The following is a 22,022-nucleotide window of genomic DNA, read 5'->3' on the forward strand; positions in this document are numbered from 1 at the left end:
CCCCCTTTTGGTCTTGTCAAGACAGGATCTCCCTGTAGCCCCAGCTGGCCTGGAACTTATTACATAGACCAGGCTGGCTTTGAACTCACAGAGCTCTGCCTGCCTCTTTCTCTCGAGTGCTGGAACTAAAGGCATGTGCCACCACGCCTGGTGTTTTGGTTTCCTTTTCATCCTCTCAATGTAAGGGGTCTTTTTGCTGTAGTCTATCCCAGTTTCTCTTGACCTGGGTGGGTGCAGTGTGGAGTGCTGATGAGAACTGGTATGCAACTCTGGCCAATTATGATTAGTGACTTCTGGGGGTTTCCCTCTTCCAAAGTACTAAGTCTCAGAGGAAGTAAGCATAAAAGAGTTGGCCTTGGCTTCTCCTGCACAGGTGTCCCTATCTTTTCTTTGAGATAGGGTCTCATTATGTAGCCTAGGCAGACCTTGAACTTATAATCCTGCCTCAGCCTCCTAACTGTTGGGATCCCAGGTATGCCCACTGAGCCTGGCTCACTGATGTCCTTTTTTGCAGCTGGACCAGATCTGCATTTCTTTTGATGAAGGCAAAACCACAATGAATTTCATTGAGGCAGCACTACTGATCCAGGGCTCAGCCTGTGTCTACAGTAAAAAGGTGGGCTCCACAGACTTCTGCTCTTTGTGCTTTACTGTTGAGTGGGACCATGGTCAGCTGTCTTTCTGGGACAGTGGCAGTGCTCGTCTATCTGTGACCTACCAGCATTGTAGGCCACACTCATGATTTCTTAACAACTTTCAGTGCCAAAGGTAAATGAGTTTATTGTTTGTTTTTTTGAGATGCATCTCATGTATCCCAGACTAATATTGAACCTTATATGTAGCTTTGGAGGATGACCTTGAACTTTTGATCCTCCTGTCTCCTGAAGTGCTGATATTATGCAGGTGTGACTCACCATGCCCAGGTTATTTGGTGCTGGAGGTTAAACCCAGGGCTTTGTGCACACTAGGCAAGTGCTCTACCAACTGAGCTACATTCCCAGCCTGTTTAAGATTTTTAATTGTGTGTATGCCTGTGTGTCTGTGTCTGTATCTGTATCTGTGTGGGGGTATGTGCACATGAGTATAGGTGCCTGCGGAGCTAGAGTTATAGGCAGTTGTAAGCTGTCTGACTTGATCCCCTGGGGCTAGAGTTATAGGCAGTTGTAAGCTGTCTGACTTGGGTGCTGGGAGCTGAACTCTGGTCTTCTGCAAGAGCAGTGTGTGCTCTTAACCGCTGAGCCATCTCTCCAGTCCTCTTATTTGTTTTTGAGGCAGGCTCTCATGTAGTCCAGGCTTCCTTGAATCCCTGATCTTCCTGCCTTCACCTCTCAATTGGTTAGATCACAGGCATGTGCCATTATGCCCTGCTAAACTGGTTTAAAATGGCATGGCCAGGGGCTAGGGAGATGGCTCAGTTGGTAAATGTCTGCTGAGCAACCATGAGGAACTGAGTTTGGATCCCAAGCACCCACATAAAAAGCCAGGTGCAGCAGTATGCATTTGTAATCCCAGTACTATGGCATAGAGATGTGTGGATTCCTGGAACTCACTAGCCAGCTGGCCTAGCTAATCATTGAGCTCTTGGTTCAGTGAAAATAAGGTGGAGAACAATCAAAGAAGATGCCTAAGGTTGTCCTCTTACTTTCACATGTGTGCGGACATGTACACGCCCAGCTGTATGTGTGCAGGCACAACCCCCACCTCCACACTGCACACATATACAATATGAACACATATACAAAACACACACAAATAGTATGGCCAGGCTAGTGGCATAGCTCAGTTTTATAGCACTTGACTAGCATCCATAGTGCCCTGGGTATGCGCCCTAGCACTACAATAAATAAATAATAAAATGACTGGGAAGAGAGGATCAGGTGTGCTGTGAGCTCTGTTGTCCCCTATGTATATACTTATCTGTAGCTCAGAGGTGGTATGTGCATAAGCTGAACCTTCCCTTCCACAGGTGGGTGGTCATACTATATTATCAACATCTAGAAAAACTCCAACTCTCACTCCAGTGATGGGAACTCTGGTTCTTTGAAGCAAATGAAAGACCTGTCATAGCTTAAGTTGTAACAGGGCTATCAGAGACTCGCTTATGCACCCTCCTGTGAATGGGGTAGTAGGTTAGTAGGAGCTTCAGTTGGCCTGAGGGCACTGATGGGAACTGGACAAAAGAGCAGTGGTTATTATTATGTGTGAGGGGCCTGGTTTACAGTGCCTGTGCCAAAGGCTGCCTAAAACATACAGTAGGTACCCATGGTGACATAACTATGCCCTGTGTTATGGAGGCCATGCGTGTAGGCTGTGTGGAATATGGAACAGAGAAGAGAAATAGAAACCATAGCTATTGAAATAATTGTGATGAGACTACTAATTTGACTTGAGAATTACTTATTTTGTGTGTATGGTATTTGTATATGTGGGGTGTGTGCACACATTGTTCACGATTGTGGAGGTCTGAAGTTGATGTTAGGTATCTTTATTTGATTGCTCTCCACTTTTTTTTAAAAACTGTCTCTAGCCCCAGCTGGTCTGGAACTTGCTATGTAGACCAGGCTGGCCTTGAACTCAGAGATCTGTCTGCCTCTGCCTCCCGAGTGCTAAGATGTAAGTATCACACCTGGCCTTCACTTTTATTTTTATGAGACAAGATCCGTCACTGAACCTGAAGCTCATTGAGTCTGCAAGGCTGGCTGGCCAGCTGGCTGCAGGGATCCTCCTGTCTCTGCTTCCCCAACTCTCCCCAAGGCTGGGATTACAGGCGTCCACTGCCGTGCCTGGCTTTTTACATGGGTTCTGGGGATCTGAACTTGGTGCACATCAGGCACTTACTGATGGAACCATCTCCCTAGCCAGAGAATTATTTGTGTGTGTGTGCGTGCGTGCACGTCTGCACATGTGGCACATGAGTGCTTGCCCATATGTGCAAGCCAAAAGTTGATGTAGGGATGTCTTCTTAATTGCTTCTCCACAATTTTTAAAAGGTTTTTTGCCAGGTGTGGTGGTGCACGGCTTTAATCCCAGCACTCGGGAGGCAGAGGCAGGTGGATCTCTGTGAGTTTGAGGCCAGCCTGGTCCACACGATGAGTTCCAGAACAGCTGAGGCTACAAGGAGACCCTGTCTCAAAAAGACAAAAAAAAAAAAGTTTTTTTAAATTTATATGTTTATGTATATGTATATGTATGTGTGGGTGCTTATGGAAACCAGCAGAGGGAGTTGGATCCCTGGAGCTGAAACTTGCCTGACATGGATCTAAACTCAGGTCCTCTGGAAGGGCAGGAAATGTTCTTAACCACTGAACTATCTCTCTAAAACATTCACCTTATTTTTTGAGACATGGTCTCTCACTGAACCTATAGTTTACTGTTATAGCTAGACTGGTTGGCCAGCAAAGACCAGGATCTGCCTTTCTCTTCCTGCCCCAGCGCTGGGATTATAGATGAATGCCACCACACCCTTTATCTTTTATTTTGTTTTTTGTTTTTAAATATTTATTTTTAATTATGTGTATGAATGTATTGCCTACATGTACGTAAGTGCACCCATGTTATCCAATGCGGAAGAGGGTGTTGGATTCCTTGGAGCTGGAGTTATGGATAGTTGTTAGCTGCTATGTGAGTGCTGGGAATCGAACCCTCTGCAAGAGCAGCCAGTACTCTTAATGGCTGAGCCATCTCTGCACCCCCATGTTTTGGGGGTTTTTTGAGACAGGGTCTCTGGAACTCTCTGTGTAGACCAGGCTGGCCTAGATCTCACAGAGATCTAGGATTAAAGGTGTGCATCATCATGCTTGGCTGTGTCCAATTTACATGAGTCAGAGATCTGAACTCAGGTTCTTATGCTTGTATAGTAAGCATTTTACTTACTAAACAATTTCCCTAGCCTCCCCCTCCTCATTTTTTTTTTTTTTTTTGTGTGAGACAGGATCTTGCCTCTGGCTTCTAAGTGTTGGGGCAGGCTTGTCAAAAATTTTTTGTTGTTTTGTTTTTTGTTTCTGTTTTTGTTTTTGGTCTTTTTGAGACAGGGTCTCCCTGTAGCCCCAGCTGTCCTGGAACTCACTATGTAGACCAGGCTGGCCTTGAACTCACCTGCCTCTGCCTCCTGAGTGCTGGGATTAAAGGCGTGTGCCACCACACCCGGCCCCTGTTTTGTTTTTAAGACAGGATCTCATGCTATAACCCAGGCTGGCTATGTAGCTCAGGGTGGACTCACTCATGATGATCCTCCTGCTTCAGCCTCCCAAATGCTAGAATTATAGGTGTATGCCATCACTCTGACAGTGAGAATTACTTGTAAAACTGGCTGGGCTTGTGTAGAAGTTTGGAGGTGATAGCTAGACCTTGGTATGCACCAGCTTCTAGTACTAGTACGGAACGCCTTAGGGTAGGCTCACAGGACCATTTTGGGTGGGCCCCTCCTTTTCACATCCTCACTGCCTACTTATGGTTGCCAGGTGGAGTACCTCTATTCACTGGTCTACCAGGCTCTGGACTTTATCTCTGGCAAGAGGTGAGTATTAGAGGTGACCAGGATGCAGAGGCCTTCATCTTCTCGGTGATGTCCTCACAGCTTGTGAGACCCCTGCAGCCTCCTAGGATACTCACAGGATGTTTTACTCTCTCAGGCGAGCCAAGCAGCTCTCTTTAGTACAGGAAGATGGAACCAGCGGGGCTGCCAACTCAGGGGTGCCCCCTGAAGCAGAGGATGAGGTGAGTTGGGGCACATGGCCTCTACTGTGGGTGTTTGCTGGGCTCTGCTCCCATGAGCACTTGCTGTCTCCTACAGTTCCTGTCACTGGATGACTTCCCTGACTCTCGAGCTAATGTGGATCTAAAGAATGACCAGGCACCCAGTGTGAGTGTTCTGGCCCTTTTGGGGGTAGAGGTAGCAGGCTTCTTGGGGACTGATCCATGTGGAATGTAGAGCTTCTTCTCTTCCTCCCCCTCCCCAGGAACTGCTCATCATTCCCCTCCTGCCCATGGCCCTGGTGGCCCCTGATGAAGTGGAAAAGAATAGCTGCCCCTTGTATAGGTACAATCCCCAAGCTAGCATGGGGGGGAGGGGGAGGAGGACTGTCTGGGAAGGGTCTTTGTAGTGAGCGTGTTTTTGTCAACACAGCTGTCAGGGTGAGGTCTTGGCCAGCCGGAAGGATTTTAGGATGAATACGTGCACTCCCCACCCCAGAGGGGCCTTCATGTTGGAGCCAGTAGGCATGTGTCCCATGGAGCCTATAGATATGTGCCCTGTGGAGTCTGTGGATGTGTGTCCTGTGGAGCCTGTGAACATGTACCCCATGCCAAGGAGCCAGAAGGGTAAGGGCTTGGATGTGGGGCTTAGCGGGAAGGAAGTTGTAGGAGGTCTTTTAGGGGACTGCTGCTGGGTACCCTGTGCTCACCGTTTCTAGTCTTAGAGGCTGCTTCACTCTAGCACCTCTTCTACTTTAGATAGGTTAGCTAAGCTTTTCCTCTCATCTTCACTGTGCCTTGATTGCCAGCCAGCAAGGTCACAGCTGGCATCAGTATGGGCCTGACACCTGAACCTCTCCTCATTCCCAGGCTTGGGGCCTGCTGGGTTCTGCCTTCTAGAAAGGCTCTTTGGGTACCAGTAGGGAATTTCTGGGGGTGGGACTGATATCATGTTCCATATCCATCCAGATCATGAGGGTGCTGAAGAGCAGCCAATGGAAGTCTCTAGATGTGGGAGTCCTGTTCCTGTACTCAGCATTTCCCAAGAGCCAGGTGAGAAGACAGCTCACTGTTGGTTCTAACAGGGCTGAGGAGGAGACCAGGGAGGCAAAGCTAGGTTGAACTCTGATCTTAGATGCTCTCAGCTTCCCTAGCCTATCTTGCCTGCTCCTTGCTCATTGGGCTGTGGGGAGCAAGACATAATGGTAGCAGATACAGCCTTACACTGGCTGGCTGTGCTGGGGCCCCATCCTCACTGAGATCTTCCCTCCTGGGTCTCCTTTGGGTATATGCAGATGGCAACATAAAGAATATCTGCCTGGGCTATAGCTCAGGTAGAGTGCTTCTTAGCTTAACACCCAGGATTCAGTCCCCAGCATAAATAAATCAGTAAGTATATAAATATTTGCCAGGAAATAAGATAAACCAAGCAAAGCTTGCCAGTATGAAGAAGCGAGCACAAGGCCCTGTTGGATTTTCTGCATGTTAAAGTGTGAAGCTAAAAAGAGAGAGTGACCTGTCCAACTCTTCTGGAGTTGGCCATGGACAACCTGGCCCCCTCCATATGGGAGCCCCATCTACTGTTTGGCCTCCAGTCTCATTGGGGCTGACTGGTTTCTTGGTTCTTGCCCAAACACTTTTCTAGAAGGCCCAGTGCTCAGTGGTGGAGATGAGGATGCAGAAGATGTGGAGGCTGCTCTAGAGCCTGCAGAGCCCGGGACCCCGCAGCAGGTGGGACACTAGCGATGCTCAAGTTGTCAATGGGGCGAGCCCCGTTCTGGGACAGAATTGCTGTTATGTGGAGACATCAGTGTCATGACCTTGGCTCCTGGCACATTGGTGTCTGTCCCATTGCCCTAGTCTTTGTATATCCTTATCAGAAGCCTGGCCATCCTTCAGCCAGACTTTTTTTTTTTTTTTTGAGACAGAATCTCTCTGTATCCCCAGTTGGCCTGGAACTCGCTATGTAGACTGGGCTTGCTTCAGTCTAACAGAGGTCTTCCTGCCTGTGCCTCTTAATGCTGGGACTAAAGGCATGTGCCACCACACCTGGCCAACCAAACCTTTTAAAAATATTTTATCTATTATTTTTTATTTTATGTGTATGGGTGTATTGCCTGCATGTATGTAAGTGCACCCGTGTCGTGCAATGCTGTGGAGGTCAGAAGAGGGCTTCGGATTCCCCTGGAACTGGAGTTAAGGACTGTTCGTAGCTGCCATGTGGGTGCTGGGAATAGAACCCGGGTCCTCTGCAAGAGCAGTCAGTGCTCTTAACCGCTCAGCCATCTCTCAGCCCCAAGAAATGCTAATTTATTAAAAGCAACTAATAACAAAAAAATCTTGAGGCTGGAGATGTAGTTGAGTGATAGAATACTAGCCTAGCCTATGAGAAGCCCTGAGTTTAATTTTTAGCACTGCAATACAAATAAATAAATACAAATTACAAAATCAGGGAGCTGGAGAAATGGCTAAGTTATTAAGAGTGCTTACTGCTCTTGCAGATAATCTGAGTTTGGTTCCTAGCACCCATGTCAGGCAGCTCACAAACACCTCTAACTTCAGCTTAAGGGAGATCCAACCTCTCACCTCCATGGGCACTTGCACTCACTCACATATACATAATTAAAAAAAAAAAATAAGCCAGGCATGGTGGCACACACCTTTAGTCCCATTACTTGGGAGGCAGAAGCAGGTGGATATCAAGGCCAGCCTGGTCTACATAGCAACTTAGAGGCCAGCTGGGGCCATAGGGAGACCCTGTCTCACCTTCCCCCAAATTAAAAATAAATAAAATATTAAAAAAAATAAAATCAGGCATGGTCATTCATGCTTATAATTCCCATACTCAGCAGGCCAAGATAGGATTGTGAAGAGTTTTAGGCCAGCCTGGGCTACAAATTGAGAGCTTGTCTTAAAGACAAAAAAATTAGGGGGTTGGGGTGATGGATCAGTGGCACTTGGCTATGTGTAACCATGAGGACCTGAGGACTAGAGTTCAGATCCCCAGAAACCCATATAAATGCTGGTGGTGTAGCAGTGCACCTGTAATTCCAGCCCCAGGAATCAGAGTCAGGATACTCAGAGCAAGCTGGCTAACAAGACTAGCCATGTGGGCAAGCTCTGACTTTAACTAAGTCTCTGCCTCAGTGAATAAGGTAGAAGAGCAATTGAGGTTGATTCTCAACATCAATCTCAGACCTCTGCATGCATGGGTACATTCATGGACATGCACCCACACACGTGTGACTACACACAACATACATACACACATGAAAAATGGAAAAAGGAAAAAAAATCTTACAAAACCAATCTAATGTATTCAGAAGGAAACGTTAACATTTATTAGTTCAGGGTAGATACTATTATTTTGTTTCTTGGAGACAGGGTCTCACTATGTGTCCCAGGCTAGCCTTGAACTTATGTGATCTTTCTGCCTCAGTCTTCCAAGTGTTGAGACAGGTGTGAGCCACCATGCCTGGCTATCATGTTCTCATTTGTTTGTTTTCTTATTTATATATATCTATGGATTGTAACTAGTGCCTTGCACATGCTAGCCAAGCACTTCAGTATGAGCCACATCCCTGACAATATTGTGCTTTTAAAGAAAATGTCAGGGCTGGAGAGATGGCTCAGTGGTTAAGAGCACTGGCTGCTCTTGCAGAGGACCTGGGTTTGATTCCAGCACCCACATGGCAACTAACAACCAGGGGATCCAACAACCTCTTCTGACCTTCGAGGGCATTGCACAACATGGGTGCACCTACCTACATGAAGGCAATACACTCATACACATAAAAATAAAATATTAAAAACAAAGAAAATGTCTCCTCCAGGCATGGCAGCGCATACCTTTAATCAGGAGGTAGAGGCAGGTGAATCTCTGTGTTCGGCTAGTGCTATATAGTGAGAACCTATCTGAAAAAAAAACAAAAACAAAAGAACAGAAAATGTCTTCCATGATGGCTAGTTTGAGTGTGTGCTCTGAAGTTTGTTTGCATCTGTATGTATGGGTGTATATGGAGGCCAGAAGTCAACCTTAGGTCTTGTTCCTCAGGAGCTGCCTGCCTTTTCTTTTTTAAAAGATTTATTTATTTATTTAATTTTTAAAAAATATTGACTGTAGATGTAAATATGATAATCCAAATGTCTTCTTTTTTAATATTTTTATTTATTATTTTTATTTTATGTGTATGCATGTTTTGCCTGCGTGTAGATAAGTGCACCCATGTCGTGCATTGCCCATGGAGGACAGAAGACGCTGTCGGATCCCCTGGAACGGGAGTTACGGACAGTTGTTAGCTGCCATGTGGGTGCTGGGATTTGAACCTGGGTCTTCTGTAAGAACAACCAGTGTTCTTAACCGCTGAGCCATCTCTCCAGCCCCCAAGATTTATTTATTTTTATGTGTATGAATGTTTTGCCTGCCTGTATGTCTGTGCACCACATGCATACCTGGTACCCACAGAGTTTAGACGAGGACGTCAGATCCTCTGGAACTGGAGTTACAAATGGTTGTAAACCTCTATGTAGATGTTGGGAACTGAACGTAGGCCCTTTGCAAGAACAGCAAGCACTTAACTGCAGAGCCATCTCTCCAGCCCCCTACTTTGTTTTTTTTTTGTGGCAGGGTCTTTCTGGGGGCTCACTGATTAGGTTAGACTGGTCAGTGAACTCCCAAAGAGCTGCCTGTTGCCGCCTCCCCAATACTGGGATGAAAGTAAGCATCACCACACCTGGTTTAACATGGGTGCTACGAATTAAACTCAGCTTCCCATGCTTGCATGGCAAGCACTTTGCCAACTGAGCTATATTCTCAGCCCCTCCTTAGGGTTTTGTTTTACTTCTTAATCCTTGAATTAGGCTCCAAATGGGCCCTTCCCAGGTTCTTGATGTGGGCCAAGGCAGAACTTCTGGGATCTAAGAACCTTGGGTGATCAGAGGGCAGGAGAAGAGATCTTGTGGGCTATTTCTTTGCAGAGTGCCGCCTTGCCAAGGAAATACATGCTGCGGGAACGAGAGGGAGCCCGGGAGCCTGTGTCCTGGCTGAAGGTGAGAGATGTCAGGGCTCCGAACTCCCTGGCAGAAAGGGTATGTGCAAGGTCTTCACCTGTCTTGTCTTTGGCCCTGCCACCCTTTGGAGCCTCAGTTCCTAAGCTCAGAGTCTGGCCCTTCATATTTGCACTTTTTCAGGGTATCTTTTTTTTTCTAGAAATTAAAGGCCCCTCCCATAAAGTTCTGGGCTACTGTTCTCTGTGATCCTAAGCTGTCACTATACTTGTGACAGCTCTGGGAGAGAAGACATAAGCCCAGCCCCACCCCCCTCATCTTCTGCTTGTATTCTGTGCACAGGAGACCCCAGACCCCTGGCAGAGTCTGGACCCTTTTGACTCCTTGGACTCTAAGCCCTTCAAGAAAGGTAAGTAGGTGGGGGAACACCTCACTCATGCCCGCCTTGGCCAGGGTTGCTGGGTTACGAGGTAATGGAGTTGTGGTAGGCTGTGTCTCCATACCGTGGCTGCTCTTGAGGCAGTCCCTCTTTGGCTCCAGGTAAGCCATACTCTGTGCCCCCCTGTCTGGAGGAGGCTCCAGGACAGAAGCGCAAGAGGAAGGGAGCCACCAAACTGCAAGACTTCCACCAGTGGTACCTGGCTGCCTGTGAGTGGGTGTGTGGGTTAGGGTGGCACATGCTTTTGCCTGGGTGTTGTGAGTAGTCCCTTTCCTGTGGAACTTTGGATTGGTTCCTGCTGATCGTTGTCTCACAGATGCTGACCATGCTGACAGCAGGAGGCCTCGACGAAAGGGCCCAACCTTTGCTGGTGAGGCTGGGTCCTATGCACGTTTTCAGGGAAGATAGTCTTTGTCTGTCTCTCCCAACTTCTCTTCCCCTTGCTAGGGTCACTTGAAGTCCTTGGTGGACTGGTGTGAGTCTGGGCTGGATGGGGGAACCCCTCATAAAGTCTTTGTCTACAGATATGGAAGTCCTGTACTGGAAGCACGTGAATGAGCAGCTGGAGACCCTTCGAAAGCTACAGAGACGTGAAGCAAGTATCCATAGTACTGAGGTCTGGGACCCCCACAGGGTCTGGAAGATGAGTGTCCTCACAGATGCTCTCTAGACAGGTGGCTGAGCGATGGGTGCCCAGGGCCAAGGAGGATCTGTGGCCTGCAGAAGAGGATCGCTTGGAAGATTCCCTAGAAGACCTGGGGGTGGCAGGTATGTGCCTTTTACAGGGATGGGATGGGGGGTTAGAGCTCTCAGCACCTGCTGCTGGCTGAGTAGCTACCTGTGGCTGCCTCTCCCATGTCTCAGCAGATGACTTTCTAGAGCCTGAGGAGTATGTGGAACCTGAAGGGACAAAGCCTGGGGAAGCTGCTGACCTAGGTAGGTCTGGATGAGCAGTTGCTGGAGTGTGCTGAGAGCAGGAGCTGCAGGAGGGGAGCGTGTGTGGCCTTATACCAGCAATAACTCATTCTTGGCCCTTTCCAGATACAGAGGCTATGCCAGAGTCCCTGAGATATGAGGAGCTGGTCCGAAGGAATGTGGTAGGTCTGGGTCAGAGGGTGGGAGTTGTGGGGGGCATCCTGGCCCCTTGCATACGGAAGAACCACTGTCCTCCCATAGGAACTCTTCATTGCCACCTCCCAGAAGTTTGTCCAGGAGACAGGGCTGAGCCAACGCATCAGAGACTGGGAGGATACCATCCAGCCCCTGCTCCAGGAGCAGGTGAGGCATGATGCTATTTGGGAACTATAGCCACCTACCACCAGTCTGGGATTTGTCTAGGGCAACCTTTCCACCAGAGCTAACATCTTTCCCCTACGCAGGATCAGCATGTGCCCTTTGATATCCACACCTATGGGGACCAGTTGGTTTCACGGTTCTCCAGGCTCAATGAATGGTGTCCCTTTGCGGAGCTTGTAGCCGGGAAGCCTGCCTTTGAGGTGTGTCGTTCCATGCTGGCTTCCCTGCAGCTGGTGAGTGGCCTGGAATATATGGGAGGGAAAACAGCCCTGGATCCCACTGATGCCTTGTCCCCACAGGCTAATGACTATACGGTGGAGATCACCCAGCAGCCAGGACTGGAGGCAGCTGTGGACACCATGTCCCTGAGATTGCTCACGCACCAGCGAGCACACATGCGCTTTCAGACCTATACAGCCCCCTCCATGGCCCAGCCTTGAATGGAGAGCACTGAGACAGGTGGAAGGTGTGTACACCTTGAAGTCTTGTGCCCTTGGTGTGCCGAGGGGCCATTTACTCCAGAGCTGCCTTCTAGCTGGCCCAGCCGAATAAAGTGATATTGTCATCCCACCCACCTGCCCAAAGAAACCGTTAAAAAAAAAGTGCCTGTTCTACGTAGTGAAGAAAGTTGTATGGCCCCTGTGTTCCCGTCCTCCATTGGCTGTGGGTACAGAACCACACACACACACAGATAAGTATATCCATTTAATGACAGGGTCCCGGGTAGAAGTGATTCAGGGCAGAGTGCTGTGGAAAGCAGCCATGTGCTGCCGCACACTGTCTACAATCTGTTCTGCTGTTCTGCTCCGACCATAGTAGTCAGTGAAGAGACCATCTGGGTTGAGCAAGTAGATGGCAATGGAGTGGTCCACAATATAATCCTGGTCCTCATCCTTGGGGCCAGCACTGTAGTATACACGGTAGCTACGGCTAGCCTGGGCCACCTGTTCTGCAGAACCAGTCAGACCCAGCAGTCTTGGGTGGAAGTCCTGCACATACCTGGCCATGGCTGCCACATCATCCCGTGCAGGGTCCACAGTGATGAAGACAGGCTGCACTAGGGGCAGGTCAGGTTCTGCCTCTAGTTGCTGCACCACTTGCACCAGCTTCTCTAGCTCATCAGGGCAGATATCAGGGCAGTGAGTGAATCCAAAGTACATCAGCACCCACTGACCTCGGAAGTCAGCCTTGCACCGAGGCTGGCCTTGGTGGTCTAGTAGGCTGAAGTTGCCCTGACCCACAGCAGCCTGACGCAGGGCCTCTGTTCGTTGCTGTTGCCGCCACCGTTCCTTCTCAGCTCTGGCCTCCAACCATGCCCAGCCCAGCCCAGCCCCAAACAAGGCAGTGACCAGCAGCCTAGTTCGTAGCCCAGGGCCTTGGGGCTGCCCCTGCCCTGACAAGCACCGGGACTTTACATATAAGGTTTCACTTCCTGAGCTCCTAAGGAGGACTCCAGGTTTGAGCTGAGAGAGCCTGGGCCAAACTCTAGGGCCAAGAGTTAGCAGCAGCATGGACCTGAAGCTCCTGGTAAAAAAACAAAGGTACCATAGGTCAGAAAAGAGCAGACAAAAAGGTATTGGGGGGGCGGGGGCGTAGCCTGGAGAGATGGCTCAGCAGTCAAGAGCACTGGCTCCTCTTACAGAGGACCCGAGTTCTGTTCCCAGCACCCACATGGCAGCTGACAATCTAGACAATCTATGGTGACTCCAGTTCCAGGGGAATCCGATGCCCTCTTCTGACCTCTGTGGGCATTGCACGACAGGGGTGCATCTACATACATGCAGGCAATACACTCACATTAAGGAAAAAAAAAAAAAAAGGCCTCCACTGCTGGAGAAACTAGCCACCCCATTCAGGCTGTTAATTAGCTGTCTGCATCTCATCGAAACTCAGAACTCCACCTCATACATCAAGCTCCAGCTTAGATGGCACCGAATGTCTACATCTGGCTTGGTCCACACCTATCATTCCTAGTTCCTTTAACCTGGGAGCCTCAAGTCTCAGCCCATCCGGTGGGGATCGTGCCCCTCAGCAGCCGGTCTTTCCTCTTGTTGCCTGGAAGCATTTCTAACGTTTTGCCTGGAGTGCTGAGCACATGTGTCCATTTACAGTAAATCCATTTTTTGAAGGGAGGAGGTGGATACTCTGGCTTACGACCTTCAAGGGTAATGCTACTTTAGGGCTGGCTCTGACTTCCAAGGTTCAGCGAAAAACCTGTGCTGCAAACGCCATAGTGATCCCGGCCCCCGCGTTATCTGCGTATGTGTCCAGCCTTAATCCTGTGCAGACATGTCTGCACTTGCCTGGCGGCCTCATCCTGCTCCTCCCGGTAGTCCTGCTTCCCTTGCCTCGCCGCCTTTGTACTGTCCCTTGAGGGCTTGGGCCTTTGGCAAGGGGAGGTCTGGAACAACTAACTCATGAGCCACCGGTTCCACCTTAAAGGGGAAGGCAGTGAACTTTCGCCGTGGGCTTCAGTCTGGCACTTCTCTAGAACTATCCCAGGACCACCGCAAGGTGAAATCGGTAGCAGCACCAGTCCCTGTCCCCGTGTCGTCCCCCCCCCCCCCCCCCGTACCCGAATCAGAGTGCCAGACAGACCGAATTCAGCTCACCACCACTTTCCCAATGTGGAGCGCGCGTGCGTACCGTGGTTGCGGAAGTTACGTATGCGCTGCGTCCCGCCCGGCGACGCCCCCTAGCGCGTACGCCCACCCTCCCCGAGTACCTACCCCAGCTGCCCTAGTCCTGACTCAGGGTCGCGAGGTGGTCGGAGGCAAGAGCAGCTCCGCGAAGGGCGAGGGAGCCGCGAAAGGCGCGCGGTCCGACAGCACGAGCGCCCCCTGCAAGGCACGGCGCTGGGGGCCGCTGAGCGACGGGCCGTCCAGGTGCACGCGGAGCCAGGGCGTCCCTGCGGCGTGACGGAAGTTATTACCCAGGTCACAGCGAGCGACTGGCGGGGGGGGCGGGTAGGGTGTCTAGGTTTCCGGGCGGTGCTTACCGCAGCGCAGCCGCTGACCCACGTTGACCAGCAGCTCGGCGCCCACGCCGGGCAGGATATGCTGACCCGCTCGGCTTCGTCCGGCCCCGAGCTCGTGTAACACCAGGGCGAGTGGCAGCGCCTGGACGCGCTCCACAGTGCCTGCGGGAGAGGGCGGGCGTTGGGGAGTTGCTGGAGCCGGGGGTACGGAGAAGAGCAGAACCGGGAGGAAAGGGAGCCGGGTGCCCGGGATATCCAGCCTCACCGTCCGAGGGTGCGAGCAGCTCTTCTTGCTTCCGGGCGTGGGGCAGTAGCTGGCGGCGTTGCGTGGGACTTCCGGAGCACAGTGCTCGAGCCAGGCCGGGGTCCACGCCCTGCGCCGCAAGCATCCGCTGGAAGCGACCTAGCGCTGAGCCGTCGTCCAAGGCTGCAGCCACCCGGGCGTCGCCCTGGTCTTGGGTCTCTGCTTGTCCGCTGAGCCAAAGCAGGGCGCCTCCTGCTGGCGGGTGGGGCAGAGCTCAGGAACTGCTGGGGCTCTGGGCACCCAACCGGTCTACAGATTTGTGGCCCTAATCTTCCATGCCTTTTCGTGCCTCCCTCACCTAGCCTAATGACCATGTCCCGCAGGTCTGGCGGCCCCGCACCATCCAGGCAAAGCAACGCTTCTTCCACCTCCAGCACGTGGCCCACGGTGCGGCCCAGGGGGTTGTCCATGGTGGTCAGCGCTGCGGCCACCCGCAGCCCCAGGCTTACTCCTACATTAACCTGGGATGACACTGTTCAGTGTCCAGCCAGCTTTACCAAACCCCACCTTTATTGCACCTGGATGGCTAGTCCCTTAGGGTGTCAAAAAAGGCTTGGGGTGGAGACCAGGAGCCAGCACTGCCAGATCTCAACTGGCCATCAGGAGGCTCTTGTCTTTGCCACCAATGGAGAAGTGTACGGGGGGGGGGGGGTGTTCCCAGGGGCCCAAGGTCAGGACAACCATGATTGGGTAGGGTAGGTGTTCTGGAGGGAGGGACTGCCAGTTGGGTTCTAGCAGGACTGTTGAGTGGGCAGAGGCAGGATGGAGTATGAGAGAAGGTGGGGGTTAGTATGGGGAGATTCCCCCCCCCCCATAGAAAGGCCAGAGGCCCAGTACAGGGGCTCACCAACGTCTTTGCCAGCTCTCGAGCCTGCTCCTGATCTGGGAAGACTGCAGCCCCCCCAAATTTAACGTCCACCACCAGAGTGGACAGTCCCTCCACGGCCTTCTTACTGAGGATGGAGGCTGTGGAGGACAGAGACATCATTCCAAGGGATGCTGCCTTGGGTCAAGAGTGGTTGCCCCTGTGATAGGGGTCGTGCTGCCTAGTGGATTGTGTATTAGGGTACCCCCTTATCAGGTCACCTGTAATGAGTGACACACTGTCCACAGTAGCTGTTACATCTCGTGCAGCATACAGGATTCCATCAGCAGGAACTAGTTTCTCACTCTGGCCCACAATGCAGCAGCCCACTTGCTCCAGTAGCAGCAGCATCTGCTCAGACACCCCCAGTGACCTCTGAGCATTAACCACAGACTCAGCAAAGGTTCAAAACATAACCAGTGAGTATAAGGAACCTGTGAATGATTCTGATGACTCTGACCCACCTAAGAACCTGATTAGTGTATGGCACGTTAATGATTAGCAGTCTATCAGTGATTTCCACCCATTCCCCAGTAATGATCCTGATCAAAGTTCTCTTGATGACTCTGACCCAATCTACTATCAGTGACCTTTAGAATAGTCAACATTCTCATTAGTGACCCTTATAAATAACTTGGTGATCATCCCATAATTATGGCAGTGTTTCCTTCAACCCAGATCAGTGATCAGTCAGTGGCCCATCTGTACCTGTTGTGGGCTCTGGATGACACTGAACCCAGGAATAGACTCCAGCTTATCCAATGTACCCCCTGTGTGTCCCAAACCACGTCCACTGATCATTGGCACCTAGTAAACAGGGATACTGACTGTCCCTGCACAGTTCCCCTTATTCCCCACATCAGCTCTTCTGGTAAGTTCTTCAGCTAAAATTAATTTTTTTAGCAGTTGTAATATTTTAAAATATTAAAAGTATTTTAAGTAGTTAAAGTAGGTGCCCAATTAGTGGAAAGGAAAACAAATTGTGCTGGATGGGGAATGATTTGTCAGCGGAATAGGAGCTAGCACTCCTCTGGGGACACACGTCTGAGGGACGAGAGAGAAGGACCCAGCTCTTTGCTTGAGAGTACCGGTGGGTATAGAGGGGGCAGAGGAGGCTGCATTCTGTATTGGTACTTGATCTGTACTGGGGGATAGGGCAAGCCTGGGTCTCATCTTTGAGGGCTCTGGGTCAGGCTTGAGAGTGGGAACTGTCTGTGAATGGGTCAAAGATTTGGAGAGGTGGTAGTTGCTAACCTTGCAGCCACAGGCAGCCAGGGCAGGTGCCAGGACCAGGCTGACCTTGTCACCCACGCCGCCTGTGGAGTGTTTATCCACAAGTTGCTGGTGCCAGGCCTCCGGCCACTCCAACTGCTGTCCAGATTTGGCCAGAGCCTGAGTCAGTGCAGATGTCTCCTCCAGGTCCATGCCCTGCAGCCGGATGGCCATGAGCATGGCTCCTAAGTATGGACACATGAAGGACATGTTCACACAGCATGGGAATAGTAATGGTAGTGGGGTGCTGTGGATCCTTGAGGGCAGGTGTCTATAGGGCAGTTGGGGTCAAGGTCCAGGTTAGGGCTGCCCACACACCGATTTGTGTGTCCTGTGCACTTCCATCCACCACAGCCTGCACAAAGCCCCTAATGTCTGCTTCGCTCAGGCGACCTCCATCTCGCTTCATGCGGATCAGCTCTGGGAGCTGTTTGGGCTCCCCACTCTCTTTCCCTGAGAGGGCACCAGCTGCTTCTGGAGTGGATGGGGGTGGTGTCCCTGAGGCTGCCATTGCTCAGCCTGTGGGAGAATTGAGACAAGCCTGGAACTTGTGCCCCCCCCCATGTTCCTGAAACCATGGACACTTCCCCCAACTTTGCACCTGTGTCTTCGGTGCTCATCACTGCTCTGTGTTTGCTCCCTCCCCATCCTCCCCAGGCTGGCTTCCATTTCTTGGCCTCACAACTTGACCCCCAGGTCCGTACCTATTCAATTCAGCGCCCTTCACCAGTTCCCCAGAATTGGCTTCGTTCCAACCGAGTAGCCCACAGCCACGCGTGGAGCCAGTAGGTGCAGAGCAGACTGGTCACTGGCAGCGGTAGTCCAACGACAGTCGGCAGGTAGGGTGGCCTGGGTAGGCGGCACTTGCCAAAGTCAGGCCAATCACCACCCCAGCTACGCCCTGCCTGAGACTTTGTGGCCAATTGCGGAAGTCTCTGATTCCGGGACCTCGAGGGTGAGGGTACTCCTGACCCGAGTCCGCTTTGCCCACTTCCTTTGCTGGCTGGGGTCTTGGAATCTGGGTTCAGAGCACCTCTGCCCTACCCTCTGACAGATCTCTAGGCTTGAACACTGTCTCCAGTTCGGACACCGCTAGGAGGCTCCCACGCTCGCACTCCGTCCTTGCTCCCCAGCCTTGCCCACCCAGCAGAGAGACACACACACAAGACTGGCTTCGGAAGCTTTTAAGCAAACAGCGGTGGGCCAGTAAGTGCCGACGGGCCCGGCGTCAGTTGTCCATGGAAGTCATCATTGGGGCTAGGTAGTCTGAGTGCCGGATCCCGAAGCTCCAGCCTCGTGGCTTCCGGTGCTGCGGGCCCAGGAGATTTAGCTGACCTTGCAGAGCCTGGTGTTGGGCTTCTCATGGCTCTTATTCCCCAGGGACCCCGACTCATATTTCGGACCTCAGAACCCCTGCCCCTGCCCCATGGCCCTGCATTCCAGACCACCTCGTCCACGTTGTAAGCCGCGGGTCCTGGATTTAAAGTGCTGTCTTGAGGCAGTGAAGTCCGTGCCAGCATGGTGAACTGGGGGGCTCGGGCCTTGTAGACCCCAGGGTTCACCACATGGTAGGCGCAGGGGCCTGGGGTCTGTAGGAAGGTAGGAAAGGTGCTGGGGCCAGCCTCCGTTCCTCGTGGACTACTGCCCGTCCCCCTTTTGTTTTGAGCTAGGCGCTCACTGTGTACTCCAGACCGGCTTCGAACTCGCAACCCTCCTGCCTCAGCGTCCCCAGTAACACCAGGTGTTCGCCACCATTCCCATTTCCGGCTGCTGACCCCCTTAGACCACCCGGGATGCTCAGCGAACAGACCCTTCCCCACCTTGCTGAGGTCCTCGAAGCAGCTGCCCACAGCGCTGCGGCCATAGATGGAGTATGTTGGGGCTGAGACTTTGCCTATGACACGCGGGCCTAAGAGCGAAGGCACAGTGTAGGACCCGGGGCCTGAGGGGGAGCCAGGAAGAAGTCAAGTTAGGGCAGCCACACAGCTTTTATAGGGGATCCCCGGTCCGGGCTGGGCAGGTCCCTAGTGCCAGATTGAGCCTTTCTGGCCTCACCTGGGGTCTCCTGCTTTGAGAGAACGCCCCAGTTTCGTGGAGCGATGGTATGGCGCGGAGCGCTAGGGTGTGTCGCATTTCCCGCACGTTCTGGGAAGTACCTGCCTATGGGATGGACCAAGAGTGTGGGCCAGAACTGGGGTGGGATGGGGTACGGGGGACACAGGCTGGGGTCTTGGTGGTAGAGGGAAATTGGAGTCACGGTGGGGTTCGGGGGTCTGGGTTCGGGTGGGAGGCTCCTCGGGTTTGGGGTCAGGCTGGAGGGTCCCGGCCCGGCCTCCCCGGAAGTAGCTCCATTTCGGTGAAACCCGGGTCCCAGGGTGCTGACCCGGTCCCGGGGTGAGGAAGGGCGCCGAGTGGCGCAGGCGGCCGTAGATGGAGTAGGCCGGAGCGCCGTCGGTGCCTCGCACTGTCATGCCGGCTGGCACCAGGTGGCCGGGCCCGGGGCCACAGGATGTCTGCTGCGTGGCGAGGCGCGTGCCGAAGGTGAAGGCGGGGGCGCGTGGCCGAGACGGGTCGTGCAGGATGTAGCCTGCCGAGTGGTTCGGCGTCACGACCCGCCCTGCCCAGCGGCTGCAGCCGCAAGCCCCTCTGCCTGCTCACCGTTTCGTCTTTCGGCCTCGCTCTTTGATCTGGGCACAGCCCCCCAGCCCTGGACTCCAGGCCCACAGCGCTGTCCCACCTTCCCACTTCCTCCCAGGCGTCCGCCCTGCTACCGGTGTTCGGCGGCAGCTTGTATTTGGGCCCCGGGCCTCTGTGGAGCGCTGCGATGGGGCCGCGGGGCCGATGAGGTCGCCAAGTGCCGACCCAGCCTTCTGAGCCCATGGCACCGGCGGAGGCGCCTGCGGCTTGCAGCACCTGTGGACAGAATTCGCAGAAGACCCACTTTCCACGCTCGGCTCAGGACCAGCAGGACTGAGAGCCCGGGCCTAGGGCCCATTGCGTATCCCTGGGCACCGGGAAAACAAACAGTTTCCCAGGCTGGCACTGGGCCGGAACAAGCTCTGAGGCAGTCTCCTGCCTCCTATTCCAAGGGTGTCAATAGCTGTGGACCCAGAAATTGGAAAGGGAGTTTCCTGGAGTTTTAGGGTGGGGAGGGGATTTGAACAGCGTTGGCGAAGAATGCCCTGGGGATGGGCTTGTGGGGCCCCGGCTGTGCCAAGGGAAGGTCTGGAGATATTCTGACCGGCTGTGGTGGTTCCCGCTTGGGGAAGCAAAGCTGGGTGGTCAGACAACCCTACCCCCAAACTCCTAGACCCTATTATGTCCCGTTTTGCTTCCTGGCAACCAGCCCGACAGCTTGGCCCCACCCTCCCAGCCTCCAGCAGTATCGCTGACTTGCCTCTGCTCTGTGTTTACTGGACATAAGGCTGTGCTATGATCAGAAACTGGCCTTATCCTTTAAGCCCACCCTTCAGTGCGTCCACTTCAGAATTAGAAAAACCTGCAGTCAAAAAATAAGTGTGGGCAGAAAGGAATACCATGGCAAGCTCAATTCAATTACATGTCTATGAAATATTTTCAAAAACTAACCGTGGTTAGTCGGGTGGGAGGCTCCCAGCCGGGCCTCCCCGGAGGCAGCTCCACGTCGAGGAGACCTGAGTCCCAGGGTGCTGACCCGGTCCCGGGGTGAGGAAGGGCGCTGAGTGGCGCAGGCGGCCGTAGATGGAGCAGATCCGGGCGTCGTCAGTGCCGAGCACTGTTGCGCGGGCAGGCACGAGGTGGCCGGCCCAGATGCTAAGGATTGTACCCAGGCTAAGCCAATAAATATACAAGTTGAATAAAGAGGTAGACTAAACATATTATTTGATCACAATCCAACACACATTTTAAAGTGTAAAAAAGTAAAAAGTAAACAAGTACTTTGCAATTACTTTAGAAAACTTCAGAATGAGAAACTCAAATCTGGTTGCAAACTATATAAAACACTGTAGAAGTAGACTCTACATCTGACTATAGGCTATAGTTGAAGTTGTATTCAGAAAAAAAAATTATAGCGGTAAGATAACCCCATTTTTTTTTTTTTTTTTTTTTTTTTAGACAGGGTCTCTTTGTAGCCCCAGCTGTCCTGGAACTCACTATGTAGACCAGGCTAGCCTAGATCTCACAGAGATCATCCTGTCTCTGCCTCCCGAGTGCTGGGATTAAAAGCATGCGTCACCACACCCAGCTAGATAACCCCATTTTAAAAAAGTTTTATTTTTATGTGCCAAGTGTTGCCTTCATCTATGTAAGTGCACCATGTGTTTGCAGTCACCATGGAGACCAGAAGAGGGTTTCAGAACCTCTGGAACTGGAGTTACATACAGTTGTCAGCTGCCATGTGGGTGCTGGGAATGGAATCCCAGCTGCTGAGCCATCTCTTCAGCCCCAGACAACCCCATTAATGAAGATCATTAAAAAAAAAAACAAACCCTTAGAATACATTTTACAAACAGAAAAAGAAAATACCTAAAAGAATGAAACAGTGGAATAGGCTTATAGTCCCAACATGTAGGGAGTCAAGGCAGGAGGATCTCAACCCCAATCAACACTACATAGATCTGACTCAACAACAACAACAACAAAATAAAATCCAACGACAATAAGACAAAAAGGTACTAACACAAGCAAAGCAGCAGAAATGATAAATGCCTATTTTCAAAAATATACTCCAGTGAGCTTGGTAAAGGGAGAAAAGTAAAAACCTATAAAGAAGAAAATGTTGGAAGAGGCCCGAAGAGGGCATTGGATTCCTTAGAACTGGAATTATAGATGGTTGTGAGGTGCTGTGTGGGTGCAGGGAACCAAACCTGGGTCCTCTGCAAGAGCAACCAGTATTATTAACTACTGAGCTATCTCTCCAGCCCCAACATTTTTTTAAAGGACAATTTGTTTTTATGACTCAGAAACTACTACATTTAGCAGTGAGTAATAACCCCCTAAATAAACAACACTCCCTGCTGCCCACCCCCAGCTGATCAGTGTCTTGTGTGTTTTCCCTACTCAGGTAAAAGAACTTCACAAGGAAATAGGCAGCCTGGTATCCAGCCCCAGGAAGGGGTTAGGCTCTGTATTTCTCTTAGTCCTCATGGTTACAGAATGGATGCTCTACCTCCAGCCTATATTTCATGTT

The 22,022-nt window shown here is 51.7% G+C and overlaps 4 protein-coding genes across 13 annotated transcripts in view; 1 reads left to right on the plus strand and 3 right to left on the minus strand.

The window, feature by feature from the left end:
• The window catches only part of Ncaph2 (non-SMC condensin II complex subunit H2), a 20,754-nt gene extending 8,697 nt beyond the window's left edge, over positions 1 to 12,057 (plus strand). Inside the window, exons 2-20 of one of the 3 annotated variants that reach the window (XM_008834766.1) lie at positions 515 to 616; positions 4,461 to 4,516; positions 4,632 to 4,716; positions 4,793 to 4,861; positions 4,959 to 5,038; positions 5,126 to 5,319; positions 5,662 to 5,745; positions 6,338 to 6,423; positions 9,670 to 9,741; positions 10,042 to 10,108; positions 10,240 to 10,347; positions 10,455 to 10,508; positions 10,663 to 10,733; positions 10,813 to 10,906; positions 11,003 to 11,074; positions 11,180 to 11,235; positions 11,315 to 11,416; positions 11,518 to 11,667; positions 11,734 to 12,057. In XM_008834766.1, coding sequence (XP_008832988.1) covers positions 515 to 616; positions 4,461 to 4,516; positions 4,632 to 4,716; positions 4,793 to 4,861; positions 4,959 to 5,038; positions 5,126 to 5,319; positions 5,662 to 5,745; positions 6,338 to 6,423; positions 9,670 to 9,741; positions 10,042 to 10,108; positions 10,240 to 10,347; positions 10,455 to 10,508; positions 10,663 to 10,733; positions 10,813 to 10,906; positions 11,003 to 11,074; positions 11,180 to 11,235; positions 11,315 to 11,416; positions 11,518 to 11,667; positions 11,734 to 11,874 — 1,743 coding nt within the window. In that variant the 3' untranslated portion in view covers positions 11,875 to 12,057. The remainder of the gene's footprint in view (positions 1 to 514; positions 617 to 4,460; positions 4,517 to 4,631; positions 4,717 to 4,792; positions 4,862 to 4,958; positions 5,039 to 5,125; positions 5,320 to 5,661; positions 5,746 to 6,337; positions 6,424 to 9,669; positions 9,742 to 10,041; positions 10,109 to 10,239; positions 10,348 to 10,454; positions 10,509 to 10,662; positions 10,734 to 10,812; positions 10,907 to 11,002; positions 11,075 to 11,179; positions 11,236 to 11,314; positions 11,417 to 11,517; positions 11,668 to 11,733) is intronic. The other 2 variants (XM_008834767.1, XM_029564351.1) reach the window with 2 other exon arrangements.
• A 69-nt stretch (positions 12,058 to 12,126) lies between these two features.
• Positions 12,127 to 14,091, minus strand: LOC103735487 (protein SCO2 homolog, mitochondrial). Of its 3 annotated transcripts, none has more exons than XM_008834773.2 (2): positions 14,033 to 14,091; positions 12,127 to 12,958 (listed from the first exon to the last, which is right to left on the minus strand). In XM_008834773.2, exon 2 carries the CDS (start codon positions 12,943 to 12,945, stop codon positions 12,169 to 12,171), a length of 777 nt encoding a protein of 258 aa, XP_008832995.1. In that variant the 5' UTR covers positions 12,946 to 12,958; positions 14,033 to 14,091; the 3' UTR covers positions 12,127 to 12,168. The 3 variants fall into 3 exon arrangements, with proteins under 3 accessions (XP_008832995.1, XP_017654099.1, XP_029420216.1); XM_017798610.2 differs by having other exon boundaries at positions 14,010 to 14,058; XM_029564356.1 differs by lacking the exon at positions 14,033 to 14,091 and adding an exon at positions 13,738 to 13,971.
• A 77-nt stretch (positions 14,092 to 14,168) lies between these two features.
• Positions 14,169 to 17,664, minus strand: Tymp (thymidine phosphorylase). The gene is made up of 10 exons (XM_029564352.1): positions 17,557 to 17,664; positions 17,171 to 17,371; positions 16,835 to 17,037; positions 16,289 to 16,387; positions 15,802 to 15,931; positions 15,563 to 15,681; positions 15,014 to 15,176; positions 14,677 to 14,907; positions 14,433 to 14,573; positions 14,169 to 14,342 (listed from the first exon to the last, which is right to left on the minus strand). Exons 2-10 carry the CDS (start codon positions 17,361 to 17,363, stop codon positions 14,185 to 14,187), a joined length of 1,437 nt encoding a protein of 478 aa, XP_029420212.1. The 5' UTR covers positions 17,364 to 17,371; positions 17,557 to 17,664; the 3' UTR covers positions 14,169 to 14,184.
• A 119-nt stretch (positions 17,665 to 17,783) lies between these two features.
• Odf3b (outer dense fiber of sperm tails 3B) lies at positions 17,784 to 20,912 on the minus strand. 6 transcript variants are annotated; one of them, XM_008834779.2, is made up of 6 exons: positions 19,624 to 20,912; positions 19,236 to 19,439; positions 18,908 to 19,012; positions 18,673 to 18,794; positions 18,301 to 18,441; positions 17,807 to 18,161 (listed from the first exon to the last, which is right to left on the minus strand). In XM_008834779.2, exons 1-6 carry the CDS (start codon positions 19,730 to 19,732, stop codon positions 18,081 to 18,083), a joined length of 762 nt encoding a protein of 253 aa, XP_008833001.1. In that variant the 5' UTR covers positions 19,733 to 20,912; the 3' UTR covers positions 17,807 to 18,080. The 6 variants fall into 6 exon arrangements, with proteins under 6 accessions (XP_008832998.1, XP_008833000.1, XP_008833001.1 ...); XM_008834776.2 differs by having other exon boundaries at positions 17,784 to 18,161; positions 18,301 to 18,794; XM_008834778.2 differs by having other exon boundaries at positions 17,794 to 18,441.
• Positions 20,913 to 22,022: the final 1,110 nt, after the last annotated feature.

This window comes from Nannospalax galili, unplaced genomic scaffold (assembly GCF_000622305.1).
Source record: "Nannospalax galili isolate Female #2095 unplaced genomic scaffold, S.galili_v1.0 scaffold237, whole genome shotgun sequence".
Taxonomy (NCBI): domain Eukaryota; kingdom Metazoa; phylum Chordata; class Mammalia; order Rodentia; family Spalacidae; genus Nannospalax; species Nannospalax galili.

What these genes read in the sequence shown, in the direction of transcription:
- LOC103735487 (XM_008834773.2), bottom strand. Translation starts at nt 12,945, where the DNA reads ATGCTGCTGCTAACTCTTGGCCCTAGAGTTTGGCCCAGGCTCTCTCAG.
- Tymp (XM_029564352.1), bottom strand. Translation starts at nt 17,363, where the DNA reads ATGGCAGCCTCAGGGACACCACCCCCATCCACTCCAGAAGCAGCTGGT. An exon ending in CAGTGTGTCACTCATTACAG is followed by an intron (nt 15,682 to 15,801) that starts GTGACCTGATAA and finishes TGTCCTCCACAG; the next exon opens with CCTCCATCCTCAGTAAGAAG. An exon ending in GAGAGCTGGCAAAGACGTTG is followed by an intron (nt 15,177 to 15,562) that starts GTGAGCCCCTGT and finishes GTGTCATCCCAG; the next exon opens with GTTAATGTAGGAGTAAGCCT.
- Odf3b (XM_008834775.2), bottom strand. Translation starts at nt 19,732, where the DNA reads ATGGGCTCAGAAGGCTGGGTCGGCACTTGGCGACCTCATCGGCCCCGC. An exon ending in CAAGCTGCCGCCGAACACCG is followed by an intron (nt 19,440 to 19,623) that starts GTAGCAGGGCGG and finishes ACCACTCGGCAG; the next exon opens with GCTACATCCTGCACGACCCG. An exon ending in CTCAAAGCAGGAGACCCCAG is followed by an intron (nt 18,795 to 18,907) that starts GTGAGGCCAGAA and finishes GCTCCCCCTCAG; the next exon opens with GCCCCGGGTCCTACACTGTG.